This window comes from Lytechinus pictus, unplaced genomic scaffold, assembly GCF_037042905.1.
Source record: "Lytechinus pictus isolate F3 Inbred unplaced genomic scaffold, Lp3.0 scaffold_19, whole genome shotgun sequence".
In the NCBI taxonomy this organism is placed as follows: domain Eukaryota; kingdom Metazoa; phylum Echinodermata; class Echinoidea; order Temnopleuroida; family Toxopneustidae; genus Lytechinus; species Lytechinus pictus.
Window position 1 is genome coordinate 8038198 of NW_026974140.1, and position 16080 is coordinate 8054277.

At 37.6% G+C, this 16080-nt stretch overlaps 1 protein-coding gene across 1 annotated transcript in view; it reads right to left on the reverse strand.

The window, feature by feature from the left end:
* Positions 1 to 10592: 10592 nt before the first annotated feature.
* Positions 10593 to 16080, reverse strand: part of LOC129260951 (phosphomevalonate kinase-like) — a 60398-nt gene continuing 54910 nt past the window's right edge. The window contains exons 5-6 of the mRNA XM_064114192.1: positions 15314 to 15449; positions 10593 to 13527 (exon numbers count right to left, since the gene is read on the reverse strand). Coding sequence (XP_063970262.1) covers positions 13370 to 13527; positions 15314 to 15449 — 294 coding nt within the window. The 3' untranslated portion in view covers positions 10593 to 13369. The remainder of the gene's footprint in view (positions 13528 to 15313; positions 15450 to 16080) is intronic.

Genomic DNA, 16080 nt, shown 5'->3' on the forward strand with positions numbered 1-16080 from the left:
TGTAAACTTTAACGTTGACCTGAAGATGACCTTTGACCTTACCATGTGACCTCTGACTGCAGCATAACATACAGCTCCCCCAAGTCCATCTACCATCCAAGTTTGGTTGAAAAGAGACTTACGGTTGCGGAGTTAGGTGTCATAAGAGAGGCCTTGCATGTAAACTTTAACGTTGACCTGAAGATGACCTTTGACCTTACCATGTGACCTCCCACTGCAGCCTAACATGCAGGTCCCAAGTCCATTTACCATCCAAGTTTGGTTGATAAGCGACTTACGGTTGTGGAGTTATGTGTCGTTGGGCCTGTTACATAAAACTTTTTACCTGAGAAAACTCTGGTAAAAACTGAAAACTAAGGTTAGTCTGATTTCTGCCATTGACTTCAAACACAGGGCAAAACTTCCGGTAAAAACAACCTGAGTTTTCTCAGGTAAAAAGTTTTATGCAACGGGCCCAAGGTTTGTGACGGACGGACGACAGAAGAAATTTGGATCCCTAAGTCTTGCCTTCACCTCTGGTGGGCGAGACAAAATTTAAATATTGTATAATTCAAACAATAAAACAAAAGAAATAGTGAGTGAGGGACATCATCGACTGTCTCACTTGCATGCCACTGGGTTGTGCATTTGCATGCCACTGGGTTGTGCATTTGCATGCCACTGAGTTGTGCATTTTAAATATTTTGTGAAAAATAAGCGAAAATTTAAAATGACATAACTTTCTTGTTTTACATCCGATTTTGAAGAAATTTTCAGCATTATTTTGGTTTGATTTTTCTCTATCTATTCAACAGTAATAAAGAGAATGTGAGAGAAGTCAACCTTTTGAATACTCTCCTAATTTTGGCTTGTTTTAACTGGATCCCTACATTTGTGTTGGTTAATTTTTGTGTTGAGGATCTTGCAGGACAAGGATTGTGCTTTTTTATGTGTTATTTTGGAAGAACCAGCAACTTTTTGTTTTCTGACTCCTGTTCTCAAAGCTACATGGTAGCCATACTTGATTTTCACCATGCACATTTACTTTACACTCCACAACTTATAGCCTGCATTCAACTTCAACTTTAAGAGGATTACCTGTGTGATTACCTCTGTGTGAACACAAACGGTTACACTTCGTAATTCCGAAGGTTCTTTATTCCGAAGGTTCGTAATTCCGAAACACGTAAATTGACTATACCTCGATGTTCATTCCGAAAACGAAAAAGGGTTCGTTAATCCAAACATTTGTGGCGTTATTCCGACGGTTCGATAATTCGAAAACGAAATAAGGTTCGTTGTTCCGAAGGTTCGATAATCCGAAAATGAAATAAGGTTCGTTGTTCCGAAGGTTCGTTAATCCGAAAATGAAATAAGGTTCGTTGTTCCGAAGGTTCGTTAATCCGAAAACGAAATAAGGTTCGTTTTTCCGAAGGTTCGTTAATCCGAAAACAAAATAAGGTTCGTTGTTCCGAAGGTTCGATAATCCGAAAACGAAATAAGGTTCGTTGTTCCGAAGGTTCGTTAATCCGAAAACGAAATAAGGTTCGTTGTTCCGAAGGTTCGTTAATCCGAAAACGAAATAAGGTTCATTTTTCCGAAGGTTCGTTAATCCGAAAACGAAATAAGGTTCGTTGTTCCGAAGGTTCGATAATCCAAAAACGAAATAAGGTTCGTTGTTCCGAAGGTTCGTTAATCCGAAAACGAAATACTAGTAAGGTTCGTTGTGCCGAAGGTTCGTTAATCCGAAAACGAAATAAGGTTCGTTAATCCGAAAACAAAATAAGGTTCGTTAATCCGAAAAATGAAAACTGGGAAAGCAGAGGCAGAGGCAAGGGGGGGGGGGGCGGGGGACACTGTTGCCGTTCAATTGTTATGAGGATGGGAAGGCAAGGGCGGCCGAACAAATTTTCGTTCGGGGGGTAAAGCCAAAAAATGAAACTCATACGTCAAAATGGGCACTTTGGTGATATTTTCACTTTAAGATTATCATCTGCTTGAAGTCATTGTGTGTTTGATAGTGATTAAGTATAGAAAAACTTTTGAAGTGACTTCTTATTATGGCAAAATGTATATTTAGGCTTTATTTTTCGGGAGAGAGTATAATGAGCGAGCGGCTTGGTAAAAAAAAAATTTAAGGTGAAGTTGTAAAACTCGTTTAGGAGTCAATTATTCTTAAAATGGCATTATTGCGAGGTGTTGCGAGCGTAAATCACAAGCTAAAACTTAAGGGTATTTATTTAAAAAGTTAAAAGTTTTTAAAAATCCGAGCAGATTTCTGCTGTCATTAAAAAGATGTGCATCTAACTAAAGAATTAACACGAGCGCAAAACGCGAGCTTAAACATACTGACCAGAAAAGGAACCTGTTAAAGAAAGCATTTAGTGACCTCTTTAGGATACATATTTCTCCAATCGAATGATTGAGAGTGCGAAAACTTAACTTGTATGCTTTAAAATGAGTATTTTATTTCGAAAAACATGAAAAACGGCATATTTATTTTTGAAAAAGGAACTTTCCCATTTTGGAAAAATATGCATTTCCCTGTTTTTTATTTCATTTTTGGGGTGCAAGTGCCCCCTGCCTCCCTCCCAGCGGATCCAACTTTTGTCAAATAGGGGGGGGGGGAATTTTCAGCCATATTTTCCTCGATCGGCAGCTTAAAGTTGATTTTTGTTTGTTTCTTTGAAAGGGTAGTCCTAACAGTCAATAATTAGCTTTATACTTATAAAATAAAGTAAATATGTAATAACATGATAAACCCTTTTTAAATAATGCGAGCGCGAGCTATATTTTTTTTCGATATGATGGGCAATATGTTTGTGATCTTCAAAACGAGATGCCTATGTAACTAGATAATAAGTGCTAGCAAGAAGCACGAACAGAAATTTTAAATATAAGCTCTGACCTGATCTAAAGGGGACATTTTAAGAACTTTTTGCAGTTTTTGCAGAAGACGATGCGTGTTTTTAAACCAGTGGCGGCCGAACGTATTTTCCTTTTTTTTGGGGGGGGGGCATAGCCAAAAAACGGGCCAATAGGGGCATTTTGGTGCAAACGGATATTTTCGCCATAAGATTATCATCTGTGTAAAGAGGTTGTGTGTTTTGTAGTAATTAAGTTGTGCAAAATTTTTTAAGTGATCTCTGATTGATAAGTTATATATTTACGTTTCATATCTGTGAGCGTAGCGAGCAAGCGGTTTGGGGGAAAAAATCAAATCTGAAGATGTAAAATTCACCTTTTTGGTCAATTACTGTTAAAAGGGCATCCTTGTGAGATGTTGCGAGCGGATCATGTGCCCAAACTTTTGGAAATTTCATGTAGGCCTAAAATGATAATAATGATAATAATGGTATGGATATCCAGGGAAGCCACTTCAGTTCTGAAAACTGTTCTCCCAGCTATTATTATTATCCCGGCTTTAGCTGGGCTGCCTAGGCGCCCAAAGGAAGGCATTAACGAATTTCTACCGGGTACCCATTCACCTCACCTGGGTTGAGCGCAGCACAGTGTGAATAAATTTCTTGCTGATGGTAATAATTCCATGACTTGGATTCGAACCTACGACCCTCTGCCTTAAAGTCAGAAGACTTATCCACTGGGCCAAAACGCCCGACATAAAAAGTAAACGTTCCGATTTTATTTCGTAATCATGAAAAAAGGATGTGAGTTTAACTAAAGAATCAAACGCGAGCGCGAAGCGCGAGCTGAAATTTTTCATATACTGACCAGGAGAGGAACCTTTTGCATTTGGTGACTCATAAATGGGATATGTGCTAGGCCTACATATCTCACCAATCGATTAATGCAAGCGCGAAGCTCGAGCTGAAAATTTGTGATATTCTATCCATGAAACTGGACATTCTAGGAATTTTATTTCACCAGGATCAGAATTACTACCTTAATGAGCAATAATTAGTGCGAGCGCAAAACGCGAACCAAAAATGTGTGATATTCCAACCTTAAAAGTGGACATTCTATGCATGTTTTGTTACCAAGAACTGGACGAATACCTTATACCAAATAAAAAACTGATGAGGAGCGGGCTTCTTTTTTCTTTTTTTTGTTGTTGAAATTTCATGATGGCCATTTTCTAGTCAATTTAAACAGATTATTGTGCTCACGATTCGATTTTTGTAGCTTTCAGCGAGATACGCAATTACGCATTGTTTTCATGATTACAAAACTACTGAATATGGAAAAAATGTTTAGCTTGCGCTACGAGCTCCCATCATTTGATTAGAGAGATTTATATCCCATTCCTGAACTCCAAGTAATAATCTTTGAAATATCCACTTTTCTTGTCAGTCGGCCACTCTGCCTATCTGCCTATATGCATTCGCATTAATTGTTTTGTTTAGATGCTCACCCTATTCATGATTACAAAAGGAGTTTAAGTTGCTAGAGCTAAATCGCCCATGCTCCAAAATCTTGCTCGCTTCACTTAGGGGTGGCGGAACCGGGGACAGGGGGGGGGGTGGATACTTGCCCCAAAAAATCCCGTCGGAAAAAAAGTGACCTTTTTCAAAATGGGATACCCTTTTGGGCTCGCGCTTATTAGCACTTGCATCAATGATTTTTTTTACAAGAATGCTTAGAATGTCCAGTTTTCAGGTTGGAAAATCGGAACAATTTGGCTCACTTTTCTCGCTCGCATCAAGTATTGTTTATTGAGGAACTCATTCTATTCCTGGTTACAAAAAAAATGTATAAAATGTCCAGTTTTCAGGTTGGAATATCACAAATTTTAAGCTTGCGGTTCGCGCTCTCATTATTTAGTTCGTGAGATATACTATTCATGAGTCACTAAATGCAGTCCTTAAAAGGTTACTTTCTAAAGCCTGTTGCATAAAACTTTTTACCTGAGAAAACTCTGGTAAAAACTGAAAACTAAGGTTAGTCTGATTTCCACCATTGACTTTAGCACAGGGCAAAAACTCCGGTAAAAACAATCTGAGTTTTCTCAGGTAAAAAGTTGTATGCAACGGGACCCAAGGTCAGTATATAAACAAATTACAGCTCGCGCTTCGCGCTCGCGTTAATTCTTTAGTAAGATACACATCTTTCTCACGATTACAAAAAATGCTCAGAATGTTTAAGTTCAAGTTTTGTTACATGAAATGTCTACTAGTTTGAGCTTGCGATTCGTGCTTTCAAATCTCACAAGGATCATTATTAGTATTATTTTTATTTTTATTACAAGCAGAAGCTGTTATTAAAAATGACATCCCCTCCAATACAAATCCTATTATCTGGAGGTTACTCGCACGCGACCAACAAACTTAATCCCCTGCATCCTTAAACCATTTGCTAAAGGCAGCAATTGCTCAGATAAAATCGAAATTAGCCTATGCTTGATCCGGGCGCCTATTCTTAATGAAATACATGCTTTTGGCCACAACACACGCATGTATCTGATCATCGATCCTTATTACTATCATTGCATAATATCATGTTATCTTGTAATGACAACACCGTGTTTGTTACCAAAATGAATAATTTTCATTTTCGGAAATACGAACCTTATTTAATTTTCGGATTAACGAACCTTATTTCGTTTTCGGATTAACGAACCTTCGGAATTACGAACCTTATTTCGTTTTCGGATTAACGAACCTTCGGAATTACGAGCCTTATTTCGTTTTCGGATTGACGAACCTTCGGAATTACGAACCTTATTTCGTTTTCGGATTAACGAACCTTCGGAAATACGAACCTTCGGAATAACCGAACCTTCGGAATTACGAAGCTTCGGAATTACGAATGTATGCGAACACAAACATTTCCATTCACGGTCATTGTTATCTCTTTTTCACAATGGAGTGGTTTAAGTGTCTTCCTTTTGTCATCCTGACTTTATATGTGTGTACTAGACTACAGGATGATCAAGTAACTCACTACTCTTGTTTTATGCATAACTCCAGTACTTTCGACAACATTAATGTGACCAAGCACTTTCGATCTCGTATACCCTACTACAGTAACACCACAGCAACTTTTCAAGTTGCTTTACTGGTTTGTGGTGATATACAGTCAAACCCAGGCCCCCCAGTCAACAATGAAAGAGAACATTGTGTAAACTCACATAGGACTATGTTAAACTGCCAACTGCTTAATGCTCGGAGTTTGGGTAACAAACTGCAGGAATTACAAGTCTTGTCTGCTGTGGGTTCAAATTGCTATGCCAAATTCTCAAGGAAAATTGCTGTTTGGGGTATGCTATAGACCTCCATCTTCTAAGGTGCAATTTAATGAAGCATTTGAAAACTCTCTCAATCGTGTTCTCCCATATATTTCTTCCTACAAGGCAATTCTCTTATGTGGAGATTTTAATCTCCAGCTACCAATTACCACTTCTGAAGATGATGTACCTAATTTGAATAAAAACACAAGGGAAATAATAGACATAACCTCCTCACTTGGCATGTCTCAGTTGGTATCCTTTCCCACTCGTTCTGATTCCCTACTAGATCCTGTTTTCTGCAACGACCCTGACCTGATATCCAATATGAACCCTGGGGAGCGTTTCATCAATATTTTCGTCCGACAAGTTGTCAGATCTGACATCTTTACTTGATTCTGATTGGCTGAGAGGCACTGTTCCTATGGTAACTGTCGGATAAAATGGGACTTGTCGGATAAAACGTCCGACAAGTCCTTTCATGAAACGCCCCCCTGGTCCACACATTGGCAATAGTGACCACGAAGCCGTTTGTTTCTCTTTCAACTTTCAGCGTTCTCAGCAAACGCTTCCTCGTCTGTTTCATCAGTTCCACAAGGCCGACAAGGATGACTTTCAGAGAACAATAGAATGTATCCCATGGGATCTTTTTTTTTTGACAAAGATAATATTAACGATACGTACGATAACTTTAAGTTACTGATCCACGCAGCTGTTAAAGATGTTGTTCACATAGCAGTATCAAAAGGGAAACGCCAAACTCCCTGGATTACCCAAGACATTGTTAACCTCTCAAGAAAGAAGAAACGTGCGTACAGAAAAGTGAAGAGATGTAAATCTACAAATGGAAATCCTACTGTAATCGAAAAAAAAAAGAAACTCTGGACTAAATATCAAGAGATTTCTCGAGAAGTGAAGCGCATATGCAAATATTCCTACAATGACTATGTACACAACCTTGCCATCAATGCCAACAGTGATCCGAAACGGTTTTGGTCATTCGTTAAGGCGAAACGTCGAACTTCTAATGTTAACAACTTTGTTTATAATGGTAACTCGTATGATTCTGCTGATATGATCGCAAAGGCGTTTAATGAGTTTTTCTGTAGCAATTTTTCTGATTGTATTGGACCTGTTGCCGATATTAATGACTTGACAAATAACTGTAATGCCCAACATGTTGGTATAACCCCTTTCTCACAAATTAAGATTGATAATGCAGATGTTCAAAAATCAATTGAGAATCTGAAATCCTCCAAACCTCCTGGCCCAGACGGTGTTTCCCCGGCATTTCTCAAACTTGCCGGTAACTCAGTTGTCCCCATTCTAACTCGCATTTTTAATCTCAGTTTGAATCTAGGCACTGTACCGAATGATTGGAAAGCTGCTCATGTTATCCCTCTGCATAAGAGTGGCAAACGGTCTTCAATTAAAAATTACCGACCTATCTCACTCACTTCTGTACCATGTAAACTCCTTGAAAAGATTATAGTGCGCAAACTAATTGATTTCTCTTTAGACCAGAAAATCATCCCTGACACTCAACACGGGTTTCTACCTACGCGGTCTTGTGCTACGCAAGCGGCGATTCTCTTTCATACTTGGGCAAGAACTTTAGATCGCAACTCACCGCCGAGAGTAGATGCAATATTTCTAGACTGGTCGAAAGCGTTCGATAAAGTGACTCATTCGGTACTTATTCGTAAACTACATAGTTTCGGGGTATGTCAGAATGCTTTGAAATGGATCTGTTCTTTTCTTACAAACCGGGTCCAGCGCGTTCTGTTCCAAGGTAGTCAGTCGGATTGGAGTTCTGTAACCTCTGGAGTCCCCCAGGGGAGTGTCATTGGGCCTATTCTTTTTTATTTGTTTACTGCAGACCTGCCCAACTTAATTTCTGCAGGTACTTGCTTGCCCCAATATGCTGACGACACAGTGCTGTATCGTACAATATGTACCCAGAATGACACTATGACTCCATAATCCTCTGGTGCAATAATAATTCCATGGAACTGAATGCGTTGAAATGTAAAATAATGCATATCACTAGATCTCAAAAGGTTGTTACAGTTCAATACTTTGCTGGTAACCATGCTCTCGATGTTGTTGATTCTTACAAATACCTTGGCTTGGTCTTTTCACATGATTTGACTTGGTCAAAGCATGTGAATCTTGTTGTATCCAAATGTTCCAAACTGTCAGGATTCATCCGCAGGATCGTGAATTCACGAAATCCTTTCATTTTGAAACGTTTGTTCTGTTCACTTTGTCGGCCTATAATCAGTCAGACCGCAGGTCCCTATGCTAATGAGCAAAAAGGCCAGATTCATCCAAATCATCTCGTGGCTGAATCCTCCTCCTTGCAAAATCTCGTGATTCGTGAGATTTTCTTTCTCTAAGAATTTACCTGTTTTAACCTCAAGTTAAATGAAATATTATTGCACCATCAGATAGAGTAAATGTTACTCTTTCATATTGGTCATTTATTTTGTATACAATATTTTGTTAAATAAGTAAATTTCTGGCCTGAAAATGTGCCTCAAAACTGAATTTTCTTCCTCTGTTTTCTTTTGCAAATTGTGCAAAACTTTTTATTTTGAGCCTCAATGATATCTATATTACCATAAAGCTGAACTTCTGTACTTTCTCACAATGCCACTCTTGATATGCGGCACCTTTTAATCGGGTCAAGATCACACTTTTCCCACCAAGGTACAAGACGAGATTTCTGAAATTTTGTACTTGCATGAAATCCAGAGTTCTGATTGGCTGGATAAGGTTCACAGAACAACAGGCGCGGGGTATTTGAGGAGATTACCACATGGGAAGTGTGACCTTCCCATGAATCCAGGCACTGGAACCGTTGGAATTTGCCAATGGGTGGTCTCTTTGACCAATCAGTGTGCAGTATTCTTGTTTTCAAGCTGCTTTATGTACTTGGCAAATGAAAAGTGTGATCTTGACCCGATTAAACCAATTCTTATTTTGAAACTTATATCATTTTAAAGCATACATATTCAGCTTTATCATGATATAAAAATCATTTGGGCTCAAACAAAAATAAAGTGTAAAAATAGCAGCTTTTGTCAGGTGAAAATAATTATTTTGTAGCATATTTTAGATCAAAATTTTAACCTATATTACAAAATCTTTGAATAAATTCAAACACATGACCTGAAAGAATGATTCTTCTTCTTTACAATGATACCAAATTTATGAAATTCGATGCACAATTAGAGCAGCAATGACCGAATGAAAAGAGGTGTTTTGGTTCGCATCAAGCTCATTAAATATGCAAAACATCTCAAGTCATGAATATCACTTGGATGAAAGAAGCCACTTTCTTGGGACCTGCCGTCTGACTGTAATTGAATACGGTATACCAGTCTGGCTACCCCATCAAAAAAACCACATATCCTCTCTTGAAGCAGTTCAACGTCGATTCACACGTTTCTGCTTTCCTTATGATCGGGCAAATTCACTATCTTATGATGAAAGATTACACAGCTTAGAACTCCCACCATTGTATAACAGACTGGTCTACCTATCTACCGCCTTTGTTGTAAAATCGTTGTTTAGAACTTACGACATACCTACTCATATCTTACCCAGGCCAAGAACTCGGAACTCTCACAAGTTACTCTTCATCCATGAATTTGCACGATGTAATGCCCTGAAATTTTCTTGTTTCTTTTTTCCCCCCAGATTCTGGGAATCTATCCCTTCAGAGATCTTTGCCTTGGTGTATCTGTCACTCCTTTCCTTAATGCTCTACGTGAACACTTATTCTCCATGCCTCCAATTGAAAATGCGTTTTAATGAGACATGCAGAGTATTGTTTTCGTCTTGTCTCCGTTTAGACCTCTAATTTCTCTCTCTTTCCCCTTCTTCATTCGTCTTACTTTTCTCTGTTTTTCTCACTCTGTGCAGGCTTAAGGGCCATGTATTTAGCCTTATATTCTTAGCTCAAATATTGTGCCCTTTGTTATGCATTTTGTTAATTACCATACTGTTATGAAGTTATTTGCTCTTGTACTGTTCATAATGTATATTCCTGTATGCTAGTTTATCAACTGTATTCATGGTAGTAGAATTTGCATTTTTGTATGTCATGCTTCGTCTCTTTTATTGCCTCTCTCTCTTTCTTTTCATTCTACCCCAGTTCTCTAAACTCTTTGTTCCCCATCCTCCTCCTCCTCTTCTTTCTCTTCTTCTTCTTCTTTTCATTCTTCTTCTTCTCTCTCCCTCCCCACTTCTCTCTCTTTCTCTGAGTATTGTATACATGCATATGACAATTATTTTGATACTATATTTTACTGTTGTGTTACTTTGTAGCATGATCATTGTTGTCACGTTCAACTATATTGCTTATTCTCTGCTTTTGTAACATTGAAGTTCTCACAATATATGCAACTCCATCTCCATAGGCTTGACTATCTGATAATATCATAAAGTTGTTTATTTAAATACATTAACACTTCATATTGACTGGATATTATACATGTAATTGCACATGGAAACAAACACTCTTTATTAATAAGTTCTTTGTTTTAATAAGTAATGCATCTAAACATATATTGCCATTTTATCTGATTTTATTTTTGTATATTTGTAAACCCCGACTAGTGAGGAGAGCTTCATAACAGAAACTAGTTTTTCTTTTAGTCATCCTCAGGCACTAGTCGGTGGTAATTTATTCCTCTTGTATACATTCTTATTGTCTTTTGCCTGGAAATTAAAAAAAATAAAATAAAAAATAAATAAAAATAAATCAACATTTTTCTGGGTTGGACTTGACCTTTAATTTTTTGGAGGGATTAACCCTAAAAGGACCTGAACTCCCTCAATGCTTCGTGTGATATTTCCAAAATGCAAAAAGATAGCGCTGCAAAACATTATGACATTTTTTCTTTGAAATCTCGCGCAACATTTGAGACCGAATTTGCGACATACGGGTATAGCATCGCGAAGCCAAATGACTTCACGAGACAATGTCATGCCGAAAATGGCTCATTTTTATACCTCGTGTACAAAGTCTATGGGAGATGAAATTCTTAAAAGGGTGATTATTTTTTGTTCTAGTTGGTCTGCTTAATTAATTCAGGGTTTAATTTAGTTGTTAAATGGTCTGTAATAATTTCCATTGAAAAAAAAACAGTGAAAAACAAAGGATGAAACAAAAAATACATAAATTCTAAAAACAAAGAAATGCATCAGGAAAAAATTGGCTTTTGCAAATTTTATTTGTGGAAACCTTTAAATGTGATTACAAAGATGACATCTGGAAAAAAAAAAATTGAAGTGAAATTGGATGTTCAATAATCATTTACATAAATAAATTTGAATCTTCTATTCATAATAAATAAAAAATCATTATTTTCAGAATTTTTTTTATACTGGCTTGTACTTTATGTGGTAAGGAATATGCATGCCGAATTCTGACGCGAATGGGGGACGAGATTAGAAGGGGGGCCATCATGGCCCCCTGCCCCAAGTCCTCTATACATCTCAAATAGCCCAGTCCTTAACCCTTATCAAACTGGGGGGGGGGGTCAATTTGACCCCCCCTCGACAAATTTCATCACTACACCGTCGCGCAAAGTTTTTTGATCGCGCCGCTCACTGACTTTTTACTTTCAAGTCTTGCGCATCTTTTGAGACCAAAATTGCGACGCCCGGGGACGCGGTTCTGAAATTACGCAACATTTTGTAAGTGCATGTCAGACCCAAAATTGCTCAAAAACGTGATTCCGTGTACAAAGTCAATGCAAATTGTGTTTTTCCACCAAAAATCATAATGTATGATTATTTTTACTTTTAGTTACACCATATGTGTATTTATATTTTTTCATATACATTTCTTTTTTGGATGTATTTATATACATATCACTTATAGATACATATTTACACTTACCTTCTTCTCTTAGTTTGTTTAATGCTTTATCATATATCTTTGCACATTATCAGTTGTTCCCCATTCTTTTCCTGTTTTTCCTACTCTTATGCACCAGTTTATTATGCTAATTCCCTTGTTATTTATCTCTTCCTCATACCCTCTATCACTGTTTTGTTCCAGATCCTGTTTGATGTTGCCTGCCTCATTATCTTAATCCCTCTTGGCTTGAGGTCTTTTACTGACCTTACTTACACTAACTTCCCTTTGTGTCTGCCTACTCCTTTTCTTTCATCCCCTTCACTAACCTGATTGGTCTTCTCTACTCACTAATGCCCCTTTTGTCTCCTTGTTTCTAGTGTTGCTGTAGCTTGTCTGTGGTCTATATTATGGTTGTTCCACTTTATATGTTTGTCATTTTGCCTCCGGCGAAGATTCTGCTAGGATCGAAAGCTTAGGCCCCTTTTGACTTTCTATTTTTACTTTTGTCGGTTTAAATTGATTTATTTTATGCTATTTATGATCGCACAAGGGTCCCCGACAAAGTTCATTGGAAAAAACAATAAAAAACAAAGGTTTGAAAAAACAAAGAAATACATAAGAATTTAAAAAACAATAAAATACACAAGAAATTAATTATATTTTTGCAATTTTTTGTAGATATTTGTTAGAAATGGAATAATTGATACTCCAACCAAAAATTAGCATTCTACTAGCTTTATAAATTGAGTTAAAGGCAAAAACATACACAAAAAACAAAATTTAGGGCAAATTTCATATACGCTTATTTGCATAGTTACTTAAATAAAAATATGAAGAATTAATTTTTAAAGAATTTTACTATACAGTCTTGTAGTTTACATATGGCTCTACGCACGTGCAAATTTTCGTGGCGATCGCGCGATCAGCGGCCGAGATCTGAGGGGGGTCAAATTGATCCCCCCCCCCCAGTATAATACTGGTCTGAAATAGCCCAGTTAAGATAGGGTTAAGGGTTAAGGTGCTGAGAGTAAGGAAAGATTTGAGGCCATTGTTGCTAGCAATATTCGGGAGCCTTAATAAGTTCTGATGGAATCCAGAGGGTTGGTATCTCTGTTCATAATACAGTGGTACCCTTATACTGATATCATAGATATCTTTGATAAATCACAGATAGCTCTGGACATTCCTATCTGACCTAAAGGATTGCAAATTCTCCACAAATTTACTAATTACCATTAATTAATTCATTATTTGGCAAAACTTGATGAATATTGCAACATATTTGTTAATAGATTCTCTTAAAATTACAAAAATATAGATTACTTGTAATGTCATGATACATCTGTTTCATTTATCAAACCATGTTGTATACTGCTGATTACGTGTGTGAGTTGACTATCTAGGTCATCTTGGTTTCCATTGTTTGTAATGATGACATCCCATGATACTCCTTCATCTAGACCACATTCAGTTTCACTGTCATCTACTCCTAAATGAATGAAAATAAAAGGAAACATTCACGGAATCATGATGACAAATGTCTCTGATCTACCCTGGAAATTTTGGATTTTTGTACAAAAATCAATCTGAGTATCGTCTTGTCCCCCCCCCCTGCTCCCGAGCATGCATCAAAGACCTCAAGAAATTGCCATGCCTGATAACTGAAGACAGTGCTCTTATGTCCTTCGATTAAGATGAAATGATTTGGCAAATAATAGGGCCGTCTGCTCCAGCCCGAGTTTTCAAATTATCACACTATTTCTGATCCGGCAAATTTTATTATTTGTAACCTAACCCTAACGCAATCATTGGGATACTTCGCTGGATTAATCTCAAGATTGCAATCCCAAGACTTAGAATTATTTGCAAATGAGCGCTTTTTACGAATTATCCTGCTAATTTGCAGGTGCAGACTGGGGATTATTTATTCACGGTGTCACACCATAATGCATCGATGCCTCGCTTGACCACGAATTGCTCTTCTTGTGCTGGTGGAGATGGAGTTTCTTGAATCTTGAGATTAATCACGAAGAGGGTCGATCGGGGTAAAATCTCGAGATTGAGCAAACTCGGGCTGGTGCAGCACCGCCTATTCAGAATAAATTGTTAATTACTCTAACTCTCAAGCAATCACTTACTCGATGATCTCCTCTCTCGCTCTCTTTCTTTCTCTCTCACACACAACCTAGTTAACAAAACTCAAGTACTTTCCCCTCTGTTAAATAAGGCTTAACTCTTAAAAAAGAGCGCTAAGATATATTTCTAAATAGCAGATTGGCGACTCCACCCTCTAAATGTTTCAGTAATGAATGGGGGGATTTAAAATGGTGATCACCACTCACAGGGAGCATCCCCCATAAATAAAAAAATTTGCAATTTATCCTTCCTGTTCACCTTACCTTTCCTGTCTGTCTCGCACCCACCTCACCCCTAGTCTGCAGGCACAGACCCCAATTGAAAATTTGATCAACGGGTGGATCTTAACACAAGATAAACACGAGTACTAATTGCTGATTCATTTTTCTGAGTAAGAGGGACTTTCTGTACACAAGCAATCGGCAGGGATCTTAGGCAGTGACACAACATACGCACATGCGACATTTGTTCCTGTCTACCGGTAAATGTCTCAGAGAGCATAGGGTTAGAGTTAGGATTATAACAGAGTTTTGGTTCAGAATAATTATAAAGAAAAAGATTAGGGTTTATTTAGTTTTGGAGGTTAGGTTTTATGTTTGGCTTAATATGCAGATATTCCATCGCCGCAAATGTGGAGCAAATGTCAATGAACCCCATTAGGCTAAATACTCAGACCACTCGAGTGATGAGTTTGCACAGCAGACTCCCCCCTTACTCTCTCTCTTTATGGAGTACCAAAGTGTGATGTGAAATATTTTCCATTTTTGTATTTCAGCATGTTTGATACCATATTTCAGTAGAGCATGATCAAATATCTTCGCAACCCAACTTTGGTTGGATTCGGTCCATGAGGCCCACGATATAAGCTCATAAATACATAATTAGCCCCAGTGAAATCAATTTATTATTGGCCTGGTTCTAAATGTTGTAAACCAGACAGATAATGGGACTACTTCATGAGGTCATATCTTTGGCCCCAATGGACAGATTCCCACCAAATTAATTTGGGTTGTATGTGTTTTTCATCAAGCCCTGCTCAGCTATGGTATAAAAAATGCTGACATGCAAAAACATTTTTTGCGACATGGCTCGGTACTTTGAAGTGTTTCAATGTTGAAGCAAACAACTTTAATACTAACCTTTCTTGAAGACATAACCCCTTGAAGCTCGGACAGATTTATCAGCTTCAACCCTAACAAGCTTAGCTCTATCCGAGTACATCTTCTTGAAGTATGCTACATCAGTCTTGCGTCTTGCATCGCTGATTAGCCATACCTAGAGAACAGAGTTTTTTATTATTATTTATTTGACCGAGTTCTAAAAGAATTGTACAAGTACACAGAAAAAAACAAATAGTTTCTAACCAAAATTTGCTATGGCTCAAACTAGCACTGATTGAGGCCTTGTGAGCCATGATAGTAAATAAATACAAAGATACTAACGGGGGGGGGGGGGGGGGATGACTGGTTCTGTGATGCAACAAAAAATTAAAAAGAGGTAGAAGAAAAAGAACTTGAGATGAGAAATCTTCCATTATCAGAGCTGTCAACCTGTACAAGAACATTTCAGTATTATAAAAGCTGAATATCAGTATTTTGGAGAGGAAATCAGTATTTTCAATGAAATACCATAGGACAACACATAACAATGGAACATTAGAAATAAATATGTTGCATGAAACCATCAGTACTCATCTCATTTTTAGTACTAAATATGGAAAATCCATACTACTTGACAACTCTGCATTATACCGTTAGATTAGTAGAAAAACGTTTTTGGAATGATGCAAATAATTTTGAGATATGCCCTTTTTCATGATATCTCAGGAGCGTTTTGACCCATTGGATTACTTTGGATTGGAATCGCCCTTTAAGAAGAACATCATGAAAACATGATCCACTGTAAA